General features: G+C 38.2%; 1 protein-coding gene across 7 annotated transcripts in view; it reads right to left on the bottom strand.

Moving 5' to 3' along the window:
- The window catches only part of caskin1 (CASK interacting protein 1), a 107088-nt gene extending 85340 nt beyond the window's left edge, over positions 1-21748 (bottom strand). For 6 of the 7 annotated variants that reach the window (XM_067382241.1, XM_067382243.1, XM_067382247.1 and 3 more), the window contains exon 1: positions 21079-21748. In XM_067382241.1, the coding sequence (XP_067238342.1) occupies positions 21079-21172 (94 nt within the window). In that variant the 5' untranslated portion in view covers positions 21173-21748. Of the gene's footprint in view, positions 1-79; positions 170-21078 lie in introns of those variants that run through there. The other variant, XM_067382244.1, reaches the window with a different exon arrangement.
- Between the last annotated feature and the right edge of the window lie 1153 nt (positions 21749-22901).

Below are 22901 nucleotides of genomic sequence, written 5' to 3'. Positions count from 1 at the left end.
ATATATTTTCCTTTCGTAAGGGACTTACTACTGCATACTCTGATGTTTGGAATATGAAACCACAAGACAGTTTACTAACCCATAATGCCAAGGGAGATGAGTAGGCTTGAAGAAGAGTTGAAAAACAAAAAAACAAAAACGGCAAATTGTTTTCAAGTGTAAATGCAATAGCTACCAAACAATTTGGTTAAAATGTAATTGTTGAGCAACACAAGTAAATGTGTTTCACAACTGTTGTTAGTATATCATATGCCAAGGTTCAAAGAGCAATGCTAACATGGCAGCTAGTTTGTTTGGGAAAGTATTCATAATACACACATGTGACATGCAAACCTACATTAGGTTCTTCATTAATGCTCAAGTAGTAAGTTCTGCATCGAATACTATGAAAGTATGAGAATTCAGACACAGCGAGAGAGGAGACAGACAGACAGAAAGGTGAAAACCGACTAGAGAGATTTGCCAGTGGGGGTGGGGTGTCACTGGATGTGCATGTCCCATCATGGTCACCTCCATGAATTACAAAGGAGCAGCCTTGATATGTCCTGCACACTGAGAAAGCTCTATTAACAGCTTCATAGCCCTGAATCCGTAAGGCCTGGCCTGTTTCCATTGCCAAAATATCCAAATTTTTGTTTGTGTGTGAACACATTTAATTGTAAGGCTCTACATGGGACTTAGTATAAAAATACCAAAATTGCTTTGTCTATTCTTTCCACAGTTCACACTACAACTATAATGAATGCTGGGTCAAATGAGGCTGTAGTACTTATTTCATAGATCTATTACCCACCAGCAAATTACAGCCTCTCTGTATCATTAATGCTCTCCTAATTAAAATCACAACTTCAAATTACTGAGGCCTATGTGTGCGTGTGCACATGCAAGTGAACAAGTGCTGTTTTTGAGCATAAGATTTATCTAACCTTATAATTTATTGTCAAGTTCTAGAGATAATAAACCATGCTTTATTATACACTGTGTGTCCTGAATAATCAATATTACACTGCATTTTCTGAATCACAATGACTGACTTTTTCATAGACATAAAATCTCATTGAGCAGTTTCTATCAAGACACTTTGCAAAAAGCAGAGAGTGTAATTAAAAGGCATTATGTCTTTAAAGGGATAGTTCACCCAAAAATGAAAATTTCTGTCATTTATTGCTCAGCCTTATGTCATTCCAAACCCGCAAGACCTTTGTTCATCTTAGGAACACAAATTAAGATATTTTGGATGAAATCCAAGAGGTTTTTTATTTCCCATAGAAAGCAATGAATTAGCACATTCAAGGTCCAGAAAAGCAGTAAAGACAGTGTTAAAATAGTCAATGTGACTACAGTGGTTCAACCTTAAAGGGGACCTATTATGCAACGTACACTTTTGCATGGTGTTTGGACATAAATGTGTGTTGGCAGTGTGTGTCCACAACCACCCTATAATGATAAAAATCCAACCATTCCTCTTTTTTTTTAATCCCCATAAATCATAAGCAGTGTCTCAGAACAAGCCATTTCCAGATCCCTGGCAGTGTGAGGTCACATTAGCCACAGGCCCCGCCCACGAATGATGACTGACACTGCCGTTTTAACATAGAACCGCCATAAGCGAGTTCACAGCGAGTTTACACAATCCGCCATTGCTGCACTGACGAGAACATCTCCCAAGCGTTTTAGGTGTTCTGTAGCTGGATGGATTAATCCACATAACTCTCTCCATTTACTCCCTAAATCTTAGCCACTGAAGACGAGGTGGATTAACTTGGTTTTCCAGAAAAATGCTCCCTCAGTTCTGCCGTAATTCGCTTATGTCTGCGCGAATCATTTCACACCGGACTGCTTTGTGAGCGAATGTCAATACAAAGGGACAATACAAAACATACAGCCTCCAGAGAGATACTGGATATGGCAGTAATGAAGGTGAGAGCACTTTATTACAGATCATCGGAGTTGATTTTACGTTACAGATATAAAGTTTACCAATTTATTAAAAAACCACCCAAAAAGGCATAAGGTCTTTATATATTTGTTCACTGTTAGTTGTAACGAGTGTTTCTGTGTACTAATGCAAGGGAGAGAGAGAGAGTTTATGGATAATATTTTAATGCACACACGCACTGTTTTATTAAGCTCTTACAGAGATTTTCTAGAGTGAAAACCGGCGCTTCATATTTTCAAACGTCATAAAGTTGAACGGGGTCAGGTACAGGCTTGTACTAATATAGTGGATAAAAACAAGACAATATATTTTATAACTATAATTAAACTAAACTATACTTGTTCTATCTCCATGCAGCATATATTCACAGTTTCTGACATTATGGTGCATCCAGACTGACTCCTGACAGCAGAGAATGAGCTCTTGAAGCTGCGCCCTCTATTAGGCCGATCGCAGCAGCTCATTTGCATTTAAAGGGCACACACTGAAACGGCTCGTTTTTGCTCAATCCCAAAAAGTGGCAATTTTAAAGGGCACCTATTATGCAAAATTCACTTTTACATGGTGTTTGACCATAAATGTGTGTTGGCAGTGTGTGAGCAAAACCACCCTAGAATGAGAAAAATCCACCCAGTGGTTTTTTTACAATCTCAATAATTCATAAGCACTGTCTCAGAACGTCCTATTCTAAGATTGCTCTCACTGTGACGTAGAATTGCGCTAAGCCCCACCCACGTGGTTTGATTGACAATCTGGTTTTGGCATAAACCCCGCCGTCGGTGATCTGTCAACCATCCTCCATTGTTTCAACGACAGCCGGTAATGTCTCCTAAGAAACATAAGTGTTCTGTTGTGGGATGTAATAATGAACATAGTAGTTTTCACTTACTTCCGACATCAGAGCCACTGAAAACGCAGTGGATGGATTTTATTTACGAAGGAAAGGCGCCACTCAAAATTCCAAAATACGTTTATGTTTGCGCGAATCATTTTTTGACTGACTGTTTTGAGAACGAGGGTCAATTCAAAGCAGGTCTTGCTTCAAAGTTAATCCTCAAGTGTGGATCGTTGCCTACTGTTCGCGATCCAACGTCACCTCCAGAAGAAGTAAGTGTATTTAATGTTTTTTGAGCAAATAGTCATTTCAGTCGATGTCAGCCAATTCAGTAACAAATGCGTCTAAAGTTGTTGTCGTCGTCGTAGAATGTCTGTGTATATAATTTAAACCTTGTTTGTATAGTGTGTATCCAACGTACTTAGCAAACGTTATCACCGTATTTGTGTTTGTAGTTTCAAAAAATTGCACGAACGTTATGTAACGTTATGTGTGTGTGTGTGTGTGTGTGTGTTGCACATCCATAATTGCAAAGGGGACGCGATTAAAACTCTATAAGTACATAAATGTATCAAATAACCATTCAGAGACATCCTGCTCCATTCTCAATTGTGTTTCTTCTGCCGGAGTCTCTTCATCATCTGGGTCTGATTCCGGTTCAAACATGTACGGCTGAATGCCATACAAAACAGCGGGTCTCTCATTCTCAGCCATTCTGCTTCTACCATAGGTATGCAAGTTACGCCCTCATCCAAAGGCAAGGCGGGGATATGCAGCTCATTTATATTTAAGGTGGTACACACCAAAACAGCTCTTTTTAAAACAGGCCCCAAAAATGACATTTTCAAATGATTATAATAAATTAACTGTGGGGTATTTTGTGCTGAAACTTCACAAATACATTCTGGGGACACCCAAGACCAATATTACATCTTGTAAAATGGGCATAATATGTGCCCTTTAACATGCTATAAAAAATTATCTATGGGGTATTTTGAGCTAAAACTTTACAAACACACTCTGGGGACATCAGAGACTTATTTTACATCTTGTAAAATGGGGCATAATAGGTGCCCTTTACACCGTGTTCCAAATTATTATGCAAGTGACATATCAGTAAGATTTCAGTAGAATAAACATTCAGATTTTAGTTTTTATAAGAAAATGTTTGTTTGTTTATTTATCCATGTCTTTTTAGATAACTGGTATCAATCTCAGACAAAATAATTTGTCAGATCTATGGAAACCCTACTTAGAGGTTGTTCCACATTATTAAGCAAGTTACGGTTCTCATGCAATATGGGGAGGAAGAAAGATCTTTCTGAAGATGAAAAGCATGAAACGGTGCAATATTGTGCAAAAGGCATGAAAACAACTAATATTTTGTGAAACTGAATGGAGATTATCGAATTATCATAATTACCACTGTTAATGTTTCTTTTTGTGAGGTTTGGTTAGTGGTGTCTAAAATGCATCTTTACAGACAACTGCCAGCCATCATGGAGAGCTTCTTGAGACTCCAGAGACACCAGCAGCTTCAAATACCTGTTTGCTGCTCAACACCGGCTTTTTTTATAGCTGCCCTTTTAATACAATTAATTTTTTGACAGGAACTTTCATTAATAAGCCTTTATCTGACCGAGTTCTGCTGTGCTCTAAATCACTCACAAATCTTATGATAATTTGATCATCTCCATTCAGTTTCACACAATATTAGTTGTTTTCATGCCTTTTGCACAACATTGCACCATTTCATGCTTTTCATCTTCAGAAAGATCTTTCTTCCTCCCCATATTGCATGAGAACTGTGACTTGCTTAATAATGTGAAACAACCTCTAAGTAGGGTTTCCATAGATCTGACAAATTATTTTATCTGAGATTGATACCAGCTATCTAAAAAGACATGGATAAATAAACAAACAAACATTTTCTTAGAAAAACTAAAATCTAAACGTTTATTCTACTGAAATCTCACTGATATGTCAATTGCATAATAATTTGGAACGCAGTGTAATGGTAGAAAGTGACAAGAATACTTTTTGTGTGCAAAAACAAAACAAACACAATGACTGTATTCAACAATTTTTCCTCTTCCGTAAGTCTGTTACGCAGTTGGCGCAGTGAACGCAGCACAGAGCTTCCGTGTTTACGTCTGAACAGAGTGTTTACCAACAGATTTGGTAATTTCGTAGCTTTCTATGGGAGATAAAAAACCTCTTGGATTTCATCAAAAATATCTTAATTTGTGTTTTGAAGATGAATGAAGGTCTTACGGGTGTGGAACGACATGACGGTGAGTAATTAATGACAGAAATTTCATTTTGGGGTGAACTAACTCTTTAACTACTTGGGGTGGGGAAAAGAAACTTCCAGTCATATTAGAACAGATTAAAACATATTAACAGAATTTTCATTTTTCTGTGAACTATCTCTTTAAAATCATTCTGAATGGCCTGCAGGCTTCTTTTTGCATCTAGCTCTACTTATTGTGCCTCCCTGAAATGCATGTTAGCAGGATTTGGCTTGTTATGTGCAATCCGTCAAAATTATTTCAAAATACTGACACTCAGTTTCCATTACAGAGCGCTCGACAAATGTCAGCGAGGAGCCAACACCGGAGGTCACCCCGAGCAGAAGCCATCCATCAGCAATCATAAATTCCATTAGTTGACAAGATATATAGACATAGAAAACTTATCCAAGTTATTGTCATAATGAAGGCATCCGTTTAATGGGAATTGTGTTGGAAACGTTCCTCTGAGGAGGCACAAATCTAAGGACAGGACACTGTCAACCGTTTCAGTGCCAAAAAGAAAGCAGAGGCCTTTTCTCTCTGTGATGCCAACTGTTCACTTTTTGAGATTAGACATCTCCTTTTTATTTAAGGGTCCCAAATGCAGCTGCTTTATACTCACATGCTATGGGCTAAACGTACAAATCTTAAGTCTACAAAAGCTGCTGACTGCCAGGGTAAAGATGAAATCATCTCTGAACCAGGGTGGGCCTGCGGGACCACTTGTCAGCTACTAATAATGTCGTCCTTTCATCTTTACCCCAGCAAATTTGCCCTATTTCACACAGTGATTGTGATGCACACCATCTGGAGGCAACTCCTGCAGCGATTCATGAGTATTATGACGTTGTGATGTGCGATGAGGTTCAGTGCCAGGGAATCTCCACCATCACTTCATAACAGATGAAACCACTTGGATAAGTGTCAAAACATTTTTTTTTTTTTTTTTTTTGTCACAATTTTTGCCTTTTGGCCCAATAAATTTATACAATATTTTGCCATGTCATATTCGTTCATTACATTTTATTTGGATTAAAATTACATATAATTTTATTTAATTTTTATTATTAACTATAATTTTATTATAGTTAAATATAAGGTGCAACATAAAACTGCATGTCAAACTGAAACATATTTTTTTGTTTTTTGATAAACAATTTTTGTTTATCATCATGATACATCTTTTATGTCTCTATGAAATCAAACAACTCTTCAAATATTTTTGTCAGTACTTTTTTCACTATTGTTCTAAAGTTCTAAAGATCAGTAAAGACTAAATAATGAGAGATTTTTGGGTCAACTATCCATTTTTTACAAATTTCCTGTCACAGAAGGAGTAAACAAATCCAACATGAGGGAATTACAGGATGAAATGCTACACACAACACATGGATATATGAAGAAAATGACTCCCAGAACGAAAGTGCCACTAAAACCGCCCTGCTCTTGAAACTCTTCCAGGGCCTAATCTCCTCCAGCAGGGAGATTCGAGCTCCTTTCCTCGCTTGGTCTGAGAACACAAAGAGCTTTTTCCTTGTGCCAGGAACCAAAGTCCTTCCTGTCTATGATAGGGCTTCTTGCATTGTGCTGCACAGGATAGGGGGTCAGTACTACTCAAACCCGCTCCCATTTCCAAAAAACACAGTTAGCCAGTGAATATGGAATCGGGCCAACATTTGTATTGGAGGAAATGGCATATTGGCCTGAGATTAAGGCGGTGGTCTTGCAGGATGGATACTGAGAGAGGAGGCTGAGCCTGTGGAGTAGCAATAATGAGGACTCTGTGGTTTAAGGACTGGCAGGATAGATTAAGACCACTCATCCATGTAATGAAGTGCTATAACGCTGCATCAGCAGACACTCAAACCCAGCTGATTAATCGTTGGCTGGAAGGACTATGGAACTCATCTTGTCCTCAGGACATCAACCATTAGAAATCTAGTGTTTTACATGTGAAGCAAACTATTGTGGTTATAATCTGTCAATCATCACAAACAACCTACAGTTACATCATATTTACTCTGCCCTACTGTGACATTTAATAATTATTTGAGTAGATCAAAAAAACACAATTAGTTAATTAGAATTTTTTTTAAATCAATGAAGCATTTTGGACATGTGACAAAATGTATTCAAATTTACAATTTTATCAAAGAAATCAATTAATAAAAACATGCATAATTATTAAGTTTTCATTTACTAAAATAAAAATAATGATACAAAAATGTAAACAGTTTTTTTTTCAATTACTTTAAAGGGTTAGTTCACCTAAAAAATTAAACAAAAACAAAATAACAACTTTATTCAACAATATCTAGTGATGGGCGATTTCAAAACACTGCTTCTTTTGTTTCGAATCAGTGTTTGAGTGTGTATCAAACTGACAAAGTCACGCGCCCATCATTTGAGAATTGAGATGTGCTGCGGTCTTGTTGCTCAACTGACCAACTGACCGTCCCAGCATATTATAAGTGGCTAATGCACAGTAAATACAACATAACATCACAAACAAATGTCATAACCTGTTCAAAAAAAAAAATATTTCATATAATTATAGACATTGTTTTCATATAATTATCTTTTTATTTCACCACGTGTATTTATGAAAATGAGTAGCCTTTGGCTGTTATGCTTTGTCAATGTTAAGATTATTTTTTATATGTCAATAAAAATACTGCAGGCTTTCTTCAGGTTATCATTTTATTAAAATTAAGCAAAACAAACGGTTTATTTTCACGAGCCGTCACGTATTTGCGAGCTTGTAGCTGGAATCTCACGAGAACTTCAAAGCTTACAGGCTTCCGTACATCGACCGCCGCAGCGTCTTCTGGGATTTTTAACGGTTCGATTCCCTCAAGTTTGCATTCGATGCATCCTCGATATCAAGAACACATCCGGGTACTTTCATGCGTCCTCCGTTCTTGCGTTCTTGAGTATTGGAATGAACTTCGACGGTTGATGATGACGTAAAGCAAGAACACAAGGACGCAAGATCGCTGAAGAACGCATATTGAGAAACAGCCGTTATCTGTTTTTTGGTGCACGAAAAGTATTCTTGTCGCTTCATAACATTAAGGTTGAACCACTGTAGTCACATGAACTGTTTTAAATATGTCTTTAGTAGCTTTCTGGGCATCTGAAAGTGTTAATTATCTTGCTGTCAATGCAGGACTCACTGAGCCATCAGATTTCATCAAAAATATCTTAATTTGTGTTCTGAAGATGAACGAAGGTCTTATGGGTGTGGAACGACATGTGGTTGAGTCATAAATGACAGAATTTTCATTTTTGGGTGAACTAACCCTTTAACTTATCTATTGATCCATTTACGATTTTCTACTGAGCCAAGCAGTGCCACAAAACAAAACAAAAAACAAAACAAAACAAAACAAAACAAAACAAAACAAAACAAAACAAAACAAAACAAAACAAAACAAAACAAAACAAAACAAAACAAAACAGCTGAATGTGACCCATGTGTTAAGTTGCATCTTGTGTTGTGAATAATGACCAGAAAAGAGTGAAAGGCTAGTTAAAGGATAGTATTCCCTTATCTTCCAGTGGACTCCAGTGGACTCTACAGCACAGCTCCCATCCACTGCAGTGTGTTCCCGCTCATAGACCTCGTCAAACTCCTGAAGTGCCTCCACTTAAGCTTAACACTGTACTTTAGCTAGCAGCTGGAGTTGTGCTCTAAGATAGCAGACGCTGATAGTCTGATGTTGGTAAGGAGCTGGCAGTACTTTCCTAATCATATATTCATGCAGAGCTATCAGTGTGGCTTCTCATCTATCCAAACAAGGCACTGACAATGAGACTTACACTATAGCTGAAACTGGAAATGCAAGTTGCCACTATAACCCATTTTTGTAAGTAATCTCCATGGATATAGGTCTGAGGGTGGGGTGAGCAGACACACAATGAGAGTCAAAAGACACACCACAGTATAAATGAGTGTGGGAATATGGTATTTCAAATGTTAGCTGTGAAACATTATTAATAAGAATAATGACAGCAGTCGGCCGACTGTTACATTCTGGCACACTTTTCTTGCAAAGGTCATATATGAATTTATTGAGATACATTTAAGGATATCTACTGTCAAAAACGACTGTAACTTGCTATTTCCCAGAAGAGTAGAACTAACTCCTCCTTATGTGATTTATGGTTTTAAATCCATAGTTCACCCAAAAATGATAATTCTGTCAGCATTTACTCACCCTCATGTTGTTTCAAAACTGATCAATTTCTTTCTTTTGCAGGACACAAAAGGTGAAAGAATGAAAAGTTTCCATATAACACACGCATTATATTTCAAGTCTTTTGAAGCCAAAGAATAGTTTTTTGAGAAACAGGCCAAAATTATTATTCAGTTCTAGCTCTTCTTACCACATTCATAAGTAGTAGGTCCAATTTGTGAGCAAGCTACTGTAAAGTACTTAAAAAGAAATCGAAGAATGAACTGATGTGACTTTATTTTGAACAAAGTCAGGCCATAACTAAGTTCGTTGGGGGTTCGAAACAGCTTGCTTAAGCAAACTTTCTGGAAAAGCTCGCTCCGACTGGTAAAAACATTCGTACTTCCGTTGTTCCGTGATGATAACGTACTCGGCAGGTGTGCTCTGAGGCTCTTCTTTGGTTCATTTCTTCTGTTCAGTCTGTCAAGGTCAGACGTCCGCAAGCGAAAACATGAACATACTGGAAAGCCGCTTTATACTAGAAAATGAGGTTGTAATTCTGATTTAATGAGATACTGGCACTAGTTTTCATGTTTAATACTGTAAAGGTGATTGATTGTAAGTAACCTATTGTATAAAGTGCTTTATGAATAAATGTGACGTGACTTTAATAGAGTACCAAATTGCAGAGGCCGTGCAAACAAATCCACATTGCTATGATCAGATTCTTATGCCTTAAAAAAATGACTGTTGTTTCTTCATTTTGTTGTGTAAAAAGCGCAGCACACATATTCATCTAAATGCCGCTCTCAGCAGTGTGGGCGGCATTGGGATGTTTGCTAACAGGTATCCCTGCTCACGTATTTCGAACTTCTTTTTACCCCTAAGCGAAGAACGAAAAAGAACTTTGCTGTAAGTATATCTGGGCCTTTAGACAGACACTCAAACACATCCATGGGAAACACTCAATACATTCACATATGGCTTTGCAAAGTTTGCCAGGATGTAACATTGAAACATTCTTTTGAGTCTGATCTTTTTAATAAATCAATTGATCCAGTTCACAAAACTGGTCTGAAAGATTCATTCACAAATAAAGGCCTTGAGTTTCACATTGCAACAGCCCACCATTTAACAGCCTATTGAAAGGGAAGATTACAGAAGATCATATCGGTTTGAAATGACATGAGGGGAAGTAAATAATGACAGAATTATTCATTTTTGACTACGAACTATTTCTTTAAAGTCACCACAAAATCAAACTTGACAATTGTTATATTTTTTTCTCATTTCAGAAGTCATTTCACTCAGTTATACATCACAATAGGGAAGAAAAGCGATCTCAACTTCCATTTCATGCTGACTTCAAATATGAGACTTAAAGCTGCCTTTGTTGAAAGCTAGGAAAATTACAGATTCAACAAAAAATGTCAAGTATACTTTTGTGCTGGAGGGTCTTCTCTACCCACACATCACTGCAGGACGAAGGCATCTGTTTGAGAGAGAGAGAGAGATAGCAACTGATAAGAAAAGCATGGATGGGTCTGACAGATCCCCAGGACAAGGCATCTGTTATCCAGAGCTACTCCTGACTGACGCCACAGTCTGGAGGAATGTATGCTCAGCTCAATGCAGTATGCATCAAACTTTATCACTGCCACAGAGCTGAACGAGACAAAAAATATATGAGAATCTCCATAGCAGACAGCAACAAGAGCAATGGACAACTTTTATCTTCATCCTGGGTGTCCCAACACGAGCGCTCCCTAATCTCTGCCAGGTCCACTCTCACAGCGTGGCACCTGTAAACCCTGGCACCATCTGCCTGCTCTCTGCTGCCCTGTTGGGCACCATTAGCACACACACAGGAGAATCAGCCTGATCTTTGAACCGATCTCTTTAGGACAGCGAACAGTCCACAAGTGGGCTAGTGTTGCTATGATTGCTGGGAAACATCCTCAACCTGCAGAACCTGATGAGAGGTGAGATATTAGAGTCTCTGGGAAAATAGGCATGAAATTAATTCTCTATAATAACCGGTTGTAGATTTTAATCCTTAGTGCAGAAATCCAAATACAAGATAAACCCTTTTCTCAATGGACATCTCTGACTGTAAATGATGCAAAGGTGAACATGACATTAAACATTAAACAGCGGAGCTTTCAAACTAAATGTTAGTATAGTTTCCAACCTAGATCAAATTTTTCTTTTTCTATTTTGGTGGTTGTTAGCACCGCACCGCACCGCAGGTATAACAGTAATGACACAGATGAACGATATCGTTGGAATCACTTTCAAACCATTTTTCCAGGTTGAGTGATAAAACACAGACAGCCAATCAGAATTCACCCTACTTTACTGAAGCATTTCAAGTGGCAGATGACAAAACTGCAGCGTGCGCTTATAATAAACAGAGCATTATCCCTAAATGGTGTGGATATTAATAGTTACCATTGCAGTTACAGTACCATTATCAATCAAGAGGCCTTAAGTGTGGAGGGAAATGAAATCTTATAAATCATTCAGTTTTCCACGAGTAATTGTACCATGTTGGTTTGGCAAAGCCAAGTATTGTGAGCCACAACGTAGCCACATACAGTATGGAAACATGCATTTTTACAAAATAAGATGTATTATGACCATGTATGAACACAATCATAATGGGTAAAACTCCGGAAAAATCTACAATGATTCCACAGAAACACAAATCACTGTTTTATGACTAGCAGAAGATCATCAGTGCATTTCATCAGTGTCAGTACTGAAGGGAGCCGATGGAGCTAATTCTTACTGCCGATTCTTTTAAAGCACTCTTAAGAATCAACCTGACAGGAGATTATGTCTTAAAGGGAATTTCACACTGACAGTCATTTGCAAAGACAAAGTGTCTGAATTACATTTTTTGTGACATAAGCAATCTGAACTTTATACAAATGAGTAGCGACACAATATACTGTATGAGGTGACTACTAATGGCAGTGCAGATACTGTTGACATGGATTATGAACACCTACTAAAAACCAATAGCACAACAACTCAATGACCTCCAGGGATTTAATTAATGTGAACAGGTTTTAGTTGTCGACTGTAGACTGTCTCCATGATATTTTGACCTTCAACATCAGACAACACAAAGAAAATGGACTTTATGCAAACATCCTACTGATTGTTCTCATCAAAGCATCTACAAACCCTTTCACTACTATGGGAACAATGATAGTAGAACAATTCTTTGAACTTAATTAAGACAAATGAGGTTTTTTTTTTTTCAACATTCAGTGCCAAGATGTAGTTCTGACCAGATTAAAGATGGATCTTAAAGGGTTAATTCATCCAAAAATGAAAATTATGTCATTTTTTAGTCACCCTCATGTCGTTCCACACCTGTAAGACCTTCGTTCATCTTCAGAACACATATTAAGATATTTTTGATGAAATCCGATGGCTCAGTGAAGCCTCTATTGACAGCAAGATAATTAACACTAAGAATCACATGAACTGTTTTAAATATGTCTTTAGTAGCTTTCTGGGCATCTGAAAGTGTTAATTGTCTTGCTGGCAATGCAGACATCACTGAGCCATCGAATTTCATCAAAAATATCTTAATTTGTGTTCTGAAGATGAACGAAGGTCTTACAGGTGTGGAACGACTTGAGGCTGAGTAATTAATGACAGAATTTTCATTTTTGGATGAACTAACCCTTTAAAGGGCATTCCAAAACTTTTTATCATAAAGTTCAGTTAGATCCATAATTACAGGCAAGCTTTTTCGATGGTCTGTGCATGGTGAGATAAGACAAAAAAGGTCAAATGGAGAAAAAAAAATGGAAAAGCTCTTCAAATGGAAAAGCTTGGGAAGATGTGTTTTTATCCCCTCTGCTTGACAGGGATGTAATACATGACATCATCAGGAATACATTAGAAAATTCATTATCATTAAAAGAGGACAGGCAAAAAAACAGTTCAAAAAGGTGAAATCTTTGCCATGCGTGTGACTGATTAAACACAAAGTGCAAGTTATGATTTATTAAAAGTGGGCTTGAGTGGAGAGAATTAATTCACAGACTAGATTGGATTGAAATAACTTGGAGCTACACTGGGAGGAAGATTAATGTCACAAGGGGAAGAAAACGTCCATTTCCTCAACAGACTGGGTCCGTGGCTGAGACAAATGCCTGGCTCCACTCGCCCCCTCTGGGAAAGTGTGATCTGGTGAGCAGCAAGAGGTTTATTTAAGAGAAAAATCAGACAAATGAAACAATCCTATAGTTGGGAGCTAGGAAAGCAGAGACGACACTCTTGGAGAATGTGTGGGAGACTATTTTGACAGTCTGAAGTTCTGTCAGAAGAATATTATGTTCCCTGAACAGCCCACCTGTTCAGAACCTGCAGCATAACTTATTTTGGTGCTTCTCCTATAACGCAAAATGGCAAAACCCCATCTTTGTTTGCTGTTAGCAGTCTGCAGTGTGCTTTCAGAACCCTCCTCCTTCCCCAGCTCCACCTGTATGAATCTGCTATGGGGGTTAATTCATGTATGTTACATGTGCAGCAGCAGCAGCATGTCTTACATGCTCACAGCAATGTCTGTGAATGTACAGCAAGGCTCTGTACTTGATATGCAGCAGCAGCGTAGCAGATCTATTCTGCCAAGACCAAATACATTAACATTGTCGTATCCATTACCACGCAATCTCAATTCAATTATCATACCAATATCCCGAGAGCTGTCATGACAAAACAGCATTTATTTGAAACAGCACAATGGTAAAGTCTTTCATTTTGATCTGTTTTATGCATCCTTGCTGAATAAAACATGCATCTATATACTGTATATATAATTAGATAAATTATATGATACCATATTGTGCAAATTTCCTCCCCAATAGTAATGGCTGCTAGATTTCTTTGAGCACATATCCACCCAGATCTCCTCATTCATAGTCCAGATGGGCACTTTAATCATGCTTGAGTCTGTAAGGATCAGATGGATTCAGGTTTGCTGGATATGTGATCCGTTCGTCTGCTGTAGCCCAGCAAATATGGCCTCTAGAAAGAAACATCTGCACTATTTCTCAGCCAACAGCCACAATTCAACACACAGCTGCCTGTCGGACAGCTCACCCCAGTCCAACATCTGGATGTGAAGATTCTCAATATCTCTCAAGTTTATTTTCAGTATGATTGGGTTTACTGAGTCACTCTTAGTGAGTCACTCATTAAATCTGTTTATTTGCAGTAAGGATTATGATTAATGACTTCTCCAGTGGCTGTCGTTAGAAAGCCATACTAATAATAATGTGTGTGTGTGTGTGTGTCCATGTGCACTTTTCAAAGGTTCAGCAAAAATGTGAAAATCTCTGGTGATGGCATGGAATATATGTAAGAAGAAAAGTAAGGAAGTACTTACTTTATAATATTAGAAATTGATTCAATTACTCTTTATATAAAAAGTAACCTTTGATGAAATAGAGGATCTAGTATTTTTCTATACTTTGATCTAGTATTGATACAGATTACAAAAATACACCATTTCAATATGAATGTGTGCTGCAGTACATTAAAAGTTGTATTTATTTTACTTTTTCAACGTTGAGATATATTGTTAGTTTTCAGGCAATGTTTTTTTGCACTGCTGCAGCGTGTGAGAAATGACAAAACACACAGTCCACTTTTTCCATCCTCTCTCTCTGTCCACCCACCTCAACTGTACCCACGACTCCATTGTGTGAGGTTACATAACAGCATCCTCTGTTTCTCTTCACACCTCTCATTGATGTTCACAATAGCACAAGGTTTTATAGACTTTTCGAACTGTACAAATTTTTTTGACCTCTTAAACTGACAATTTGCTCATTTTTATGTATGAAAACTACAGGTTTTTCATCAAAACAGCAATTATGCACTTAAGGCTATTATAAGGAAACATAAACAGATTTAATGTGTACTATACTGTGGAGTCTGATCAAAGTGATAGTGATAAGCACATTTATACATGCCAGAGTAGTTCAGGAGCACGCTGAGAGGAATCAGCAACAGTTAATGTGCTTAAGAATGCTGCCGCCCCCTCTACCTTCAGGATTATGTGGGTCAGGTCCCCAGATTAAGGTCATGTGTTGTAAATGCTCCAGGGGACACAGGCAAAAACAGGACAATGAGTGGTTGACATTTTCTAAGTCAGCTATTGTTGTGTTACATATACTACTGCTAACTGATACCTCATTTTTTTTGTATTTTATCCCTGCTTTTGCAAAATGTGAAATGGACATGTACTTTACAATAATATTATATATATTCTATGATATTAACATTAGTTAACAACAGTTAAAGGATTAGTTCACTTTGAAATGAAAATTAGCCCAAGCTTTACTCACCCTCAAGCCATCCCAGGTGTATATGACTTTCTTTTTTCTGATGAACACAATCGCAGAAATATTAATAAATATCCTGATGCATCCGAGTTTTATAGTGGCAGTGAATGGGATCAATGAGTATGAGCTGAAGAAAGTGCTTCCATCCTCATCCATCCATCATAAATATGTGCTCCACACGGCTCCAGGGGGTTAATAAAGGCCTTCTGAAGCGAAGCGATGCGTTTGTGTAAAAAAAATATCCATATTTAACAAGTTAAATTAAAATTATACGACTGACAGACTGTAACGGTTGGAGTTAAAAATCATTATTTGTGTTCTACTGAAGAAACAAAGTCACCTACATCTTGGATGCCCTGGGAGTAAGCAGATAAACATCAAATTTTCATTTTTGGGTGAACTATCCCTTTAAGAAATTGAGTCTTGAAACGTTTTACATACACATTTCCAGTTATTAGTGTACTCTTTTTTTTTTTCTTTTTTTTTTTTACTTTCAAAAGCATATTTTGAATATCATCACACCAAATGATTTTTAATTACATAAGGTAATAATAGAATAAGAAACTATCATCTAGCATAAATCCACTGCTCTTAATATATTTAAGCGTCCTTCAATGATGACATTACTACATAGTATTTCTCAGCTCAATATTGTATCAAAATAAATAACCCATTTTTAGACAAATGTCTTTTATATCTTAACAGCCTAATATTCATCATTATACATGGCCTTCATAATATAGGGTGAATATAAGCAAATTTGGACATTTTTATAATGTGTCATTGCGGTTATTTTAAATTATGATGCCAAATGGTATAGTTTCTGATAATCTCCACAACACTATACTATAGTATATATACAGAGGAAAATTTACTTTGAAAAAATGTTCTCAAATACAAAACTTTCACACTTAACCAGTTGCCATTTCTGCATTCACTCTGCTTTAAATGTTTTAATAATTAGGATTTAGTTTAATTTTTTTATTTTTTATTTCATTTAAGTGTAAAAAAGAGAAAACATCCTGGAAGATGACCACAAATGTGTATTTTAATTCAGCTCAAGTACATTTGATTAACAATCTTGATAGATATTAGGATAGCCACACTTGGACATTTAGTAAAGCGTGTCATGTCAAGAACCTACACTTCATTTAGACTTGTCCTGGATGGTCACACAGATGTTGGATGTCTTCATGGAGACCCACTGCAGATGATTTCCAACCACCTGACTAACCCGTTTCAGCTCTGAGCTTAAGAATACGCAGTTAAAAAAATCCTCCAACCACATTCTACCAATCTCAACAGTATCAGTACTTCTGTGAGCTGACAGTCATCCATCTAGCACTTCACCCCTACATTCATTTTCTCACCAGATTTATTTCACTCCAAAACTTCAGAATCAAGCCGGCAGAGGAAAGCAGAGTGAGAGAGGCCTACAACGATCTGAGTTTTTTTTCCTTAGGGACCCCATATGTTTCGACTGCTAAAATAGCTCAGCTCTAATTGCTGCTGGGATATGTGAACAGGTTGTAGAGGTGGAGAATAGATAACCCATCCTGTCATCATGTCTTCATCAGTATGTTGAGTCACGCTCTGCAACGTTCCACTCGCTTCATGCTAATGAAACTAATCAGCAATTTACTCCAATGAGATATACTATATTCCAGATGTTCTTTCTGTAGGGTTCTGCAGTGAATGCTTGTGGAAAAGGTGGAGAATGTGCTGAATATATGGAAAAATGCTGTGCAGAAATCGTCTGGAAACACTCTTTCCAATTCACTCTCCCTCTGGGCTCATATACACACTAACACCTCAGAATTCAGACCTCAGTGCTGCAGATAAATGAACAGAAAAGCAGCTTCGCCCCCTTTGAGAAACGAACACTTCTGTGTGAGACATCTGCACTAGAGTCACGCTCACCACTGAAAACCCCTGAAGGTGGCAAACCATCCAGTGAGATGTAAAAGTTTTGTTGTGTAAGAGTAACTGATGTCTTTTCGCTGTCTTATTTCTGCATCTCTTGCTTTCCCTCCCAGCACTCTTTCCTCCTTTCTTTCTCTCTCTTCTGCGACTGAGCCATCTGCACTGTAATTCAATCATCACACTAAGCAGTGGAAGTAATGATTACTTGGATTAGCTACAGGGCTCCAAGCCACTGTCTTAATATTGACTGGCAGTGAGTGCAAATTTGAGCTCGGCCAGCAGCTTCGCTTTAACTTTTTGAGAGATGTTTTATGATGTTGTCTGAACTCATCTCACCATATTGCCAATATTTTACAAGATACACTTGAGCTCAAAAGTTTACATACCCCTTGCAGAATATGCAAAAATGTTAGAAGGATCATGAAGATTGCATGTTATTTTTTTTAGTACTGTCAGGAGTACTGTCGGGAGTAAAAGTGTGGATACCTGGATGATCCACGATTGTTTTTTTGGGAGGGGGGTTTTGTGATGGTTGTTCATGAGTCTCTTGTTTGTCCTGAACAGTTAAACTGAGCTCTGTTCCTCAGAAAAATCCTACAGGTCCTGCAAATTCTTTGATTTTACAGCATCTTCTGCATATTTGAATCCTTTCCAGCAGTGACTGTATGATTTTGAGATCCATCTTTTCATACTGAGGGACTCAGACACAACTATTACAAAAGGTTCAAACATTCACTAATGCTCCAGAAGGAAACACGATGCATTAAGAGCCGGGGGTGAAAACTTTTGAGCAAGAAGATGATGTGCAAGTTTTTCTTATTTTGTTTAAAGATATTTTCATTTAGTACTGCCCTTCGGAAGCTACAAAAGATGCTTACATGTTTCCCAGAAGACAAAAAAAGTAAAATTTTTACAACTTTTGAAGTTTATTCAGGACAGTACTAAATTAAAAAAATAACATGCAATTTTCATGATCCTTATTTTGTTAAAATGATTAACATTTTTGCATATTCTGCTAGGGGTATGTAAATGGATGGATGAATGCATGGATTCTTCAAGCAGTTTAACTGATCATCAGCTATCTGATTTGTTAAATCTGCTCCATTTACACCAGTCACACAAATGTGTCTCCGCAAAACGAATATAAATCCAATCTTCATTCGGATATGCAATATCTATATGCAAATTCAACCATGTCGATGAAGGCAACAGATCTGATCTGGATTTTATTTATTATCAGTTAATTTCAACATCAAAGACTGCATTGGGAGAGAAAGCGGCATTAGCACTGGTAAGATAATTTAGTATCACTACTTTTGATGAAAATGATTATGTGTTGAGCTTCAGGATGCAACTGCATGTGGCACTGTCATATTTGGCTATTGGGTGCTGGTTACTTGCTGTCACACGTTTATTTATTTTTTTTTACCATTTTAGGAGGACTACAATTTACATGTGTGACTTCAACAACTAGATGCATTTACTCTTGTCCAGTTTCATTTGAAATGTGTCTCAGACCACCTCCTGAAGTGGTTTGAATGATTGAATTAAATGCTGTACTAATGTAAAAGGTACATCTAGCAACTAACTAGTAGCCAGAAATAAACTCTGAATTCATACTAAAAACGTTTACAAACCCATGAGGGAACTGACATCTTCTGTCAAACACAGAACAATGCTGGAATCACCAATGTATATACCAATTTTTAAAGCCAAAAGCTCTTGCTGTCAGCCACTTGATTGTTCATAGCTACAGTCAATAGTGGCTTAAACTAATAAGCTATGATTTTATATCATAATAGGTTTTTTGTACAAAACAAATGCAGGTACTGCATTTCAGTCAATTGACCAAAACTTCATTACAGAGCACAGAGAGATTCCAGCCCAACCAATCACTGCCAAACAGGAGACTGCAGTTGCTGTGACTGGAACTAATTGGCTTCTGGGTAGCTTTGTGTTTCCAATACAGAGGTGGAGCTTTACATAAAAGCTAACCAACACTTTCACAAAGGCGTATCACTCTCTGTTTGAAGAAGCAGATTCATTGTTTGTGTGAGAAAGCTCTACTATGTTACATGAACATGTGAAGTCAACACAGATTTTCATAAACACAGTGTGAACTTGCCCTATAGTCTTCATAATATAAGTGAAATGACTTACAATAATCAACCATGACCTGAAATAACCAACTATAAAAGACGTGATAATACTCCAAGACTTTGCTTTTCCCACAGAGCAGCATCACACATATTCAGTGTCAAAAAGCTGTCATCGTTTACAGCTTACAACTACGTGTTGCTTCGGTGGCAAGAAGCCAAGTGATGAAGCTCACTGGCAGCTCACTCCTCTCTCTCCTATTGTGAAAGTGCAGTGATGTGGATGCACCTCGTGCTCATTCACCCCATCATTACAGGGGGCAGTGTTTAGCTGAGCAGGAGTGTGCTGCTGCCACACTGGAGAACAGGCAGAGGGGGGAAAGGAGACGAGTGCCGAGACACAGCCTGGTGCTCAGAAGAGCGTCATGACGGCTGTGACTCTCTGCCTTGAGCCCTCGGGGTTATTACAATCCAAACATGCTCGGCGCAGACATGCACGTAAGACAAAGAAATCTCAGTCGAGCTGTTGTGTGAGATGCTGTTGGTAATGTCACAGTGGTGGAGGAGATAGAAAGCAGACCAGCACGATGTATCCTGAGGTGCAGCCACCTCAGTTTGTGGTATTCAAAGCAGAACATCGATGAGAAGCTCAGGTCGGCATATGAAGGTTCACGCTTGCTTTTCAGACGATAATGTGAACCTGCCAAGCAAATCAAGTTCTCAATGGGAGAGTGTTTTTCTCGCCACATGAAGCAGATGATACCACCCCCCTCACACACACACCCCCCATTTCTCGATTCTAAAAATATTTCATGTTTACCACACAGCTTTGTCTAGAAGTTTTTAGCTCTTTAAAGACTTTTTTCTTACAAACCAACCCCAATAATGTTCATATAACTCTTATTTCATGCCCAAGCAGCATTCAACCTCTGAAACGCCCATTTACGAAGGTGAACACATCAAAATCACATTGCAAATCAAGTGAAAATTTTGGGCTTTCAAAAAAAGAAAACATTTATCATTGATTGCAATAAAAATGTGATGTCAGGTTGCTCAGTTGTGCTCCATAATCATATGAACATCCCAGTATTTAACATTGGGACCCCTCTATCCTTCTGAAAAAGCCCGGCTCAGCCCAGTAATGAACTGCCATGCTGGTCTAGCTGGTGGACCAACAAAACCAAGCTGTTCTCCAATCTAATTGACCTAGGATAGTTTGGAAGCTTAAGAGGACATCAGCACCACATATTCTGGTCTTTTCAACAGCTTGAGTGAAATCGTAAACATGAAGCCATAATTAAAGGGTAGGGCAAGTGTTCTTCTTCTCACTAGAAAGTACATCCAACAACTTACGATCTCTCTTGCCTACCAGCCATGACAACATGGCAAGCAATAATGCAAACGCTTTTTTATAGCCTAAATAAAAATCAAGCAAGACCTACTTGCTTTCCCAGGTTTGGGCCTCTGCAGGAGCTTCTGCACCGTCATCAGGTCCTCAGTCTTCACCGCTTGAAGTAATTCCTGATCTTTCCCCATCGTTATTTATTTTACATCCAAAGCATCCTCTGAATGTGTGTGTGGTGTTGCCCGGAGATCTCCTCTGCGGATCCTCCCTCTTGCGATGGAGCTGCAGGGCGCGATGATGAGGATGATGAGGATGATGATGCACACTGGCGGAAGGATGCTCGAATACTATAGAGCTGGTGCAGCTGGCTCCTATGAATCACAGATGTTCTTATTCCGATGTCGAGAAGATAATAATATAAGCAACGCTGCGACTGACTTGCGATTAACGCATCGGTGATGGATCGAGTCTTCAGTCTGCGTTGTGATGGCCAAAAATGAACAGTTTGTTCTAGAAAACCATCACCAGATAATTCAGCTTCAATCACGTTTTGGTGGCGTGAGCGGAGTTTATGCGATGCATACAGCAAAATCAATGTTCCTTTAAATTCCCACGAGCGTTTTTTCCTGGGATCCTTGAGGCTGTGCTGAAGACGCATCAGTCGGCGGTGCCATCGCTCCGTAGTGCCCGAACCGTTATTATCTATGCTGCGATGGAAATACACAAGGAGCGCGCAATGTGCATTTCCCCAGCCGTGGATTGGGCTGACATTGCTGTGGTAAATGGCTCCGCTTCATCCAGAGGGCGGTCCCAAAGAGTAGGAACACCCCCCCCTATTCCAGTGCTGACAGCCACATGCTACGAGTCTACATTCAGGCACTACTGTATCATAAGACTGGGAACCACTGGGAACTTTGTTATGATCTTGTTTCGTAGCCTACCTTATGCCCAACTGCCAAAGATGGATTACAGCTGGACTGGAAACCCATTTAACTTTACTCCTTTAAAACGAACTAGTATCTATTTTTAATTAGTAAATATCTAATCCATGTATGTACTGAATTAGTCCCTACTTCATTTGCCCCTAGTAGTGCCGATAGTGGCGAGTAACTATTCCTTTTTCCAAACATTGCTAAATTGTCACTAGTAACAGATGTTAACAAAATTGCACAATTGAGGAGTCATTGCATGTCCCAAAAATGAAGCAAATAAGAAATGTTACTAACAATAGATACTAGTTTCTCATAAACAGGTGCTAATATGCAAGTAGTAAATCTGGAAAAAATAATAAAGGAATGATTATTAGTAAAAACTACTAGTGATGATACTATAGGTCTCTATTGGATTAAAGGATTAGTTCACTTTCAAATGAAAATTACCCAAAGTAAAATATCTAGCTTCTAACAGAGCTCCTTCCGTATTCAAATGAAGAAAAACGGTCAGTTAAGTTTTTTCCGTAAGTTGAATAGGGAAGGTGTAGGACGTAGCGTAAGCTTTTTGAACTGCAAGAGTTTCTTCATAACTTGAATACGGAAGGCGGTCTGGTGGAAGCTAGATATTTTACTTCATAACTTGTTAAATATGGATAGTTTTTTTTTCACACAAATGCATCGCTTCACTTCAGAAGGCCTTTATTAACCCCCCGGAGCCGTGTGGAATATGTTTATGATGGATGGAGACACTTTTTTTCATTGATCCTCGCTGACTGCCATTATAAAGCTCGGATGCATCATTCCTCCGATTGTGTTCATCAGAAAGAAAGAGTCATATGCACCTAGGACGGCTTGATGGTGAGTAAAGATTGGGGTAATTTTCATTTGAAAGCGAACTAATCCTTTAAAGTAGGCTAGTATCTAATGAATAAATACTAGAGTCTAAAGAGTAGTAGTGAAATATATAAATCACTATTAGATAGCCTAG

The sequence above is a fragment of the Chanodichthys erythropterus genome, chromosome 3 (genome assembly GCF_024489055.1).
Source record: "Chanodichthys erythropterus isolate Z2021 chromosome 3, ASM2448905v1, whole genome shotgun sequence".
In the NCBI taxonomy this organism is placed as follows: Eukaryota; Metazoa; Chordata; class Actinopteri; order Cypriniformes; family Xenocyprididae; genus Chanodichthys; species Chanodichthys erythropterus.
The sequence above is the reverse complement of the archived record's forward strand: the minus strand, read 5'-3'. Positions and strand labels throughout refer to the sequence as shown.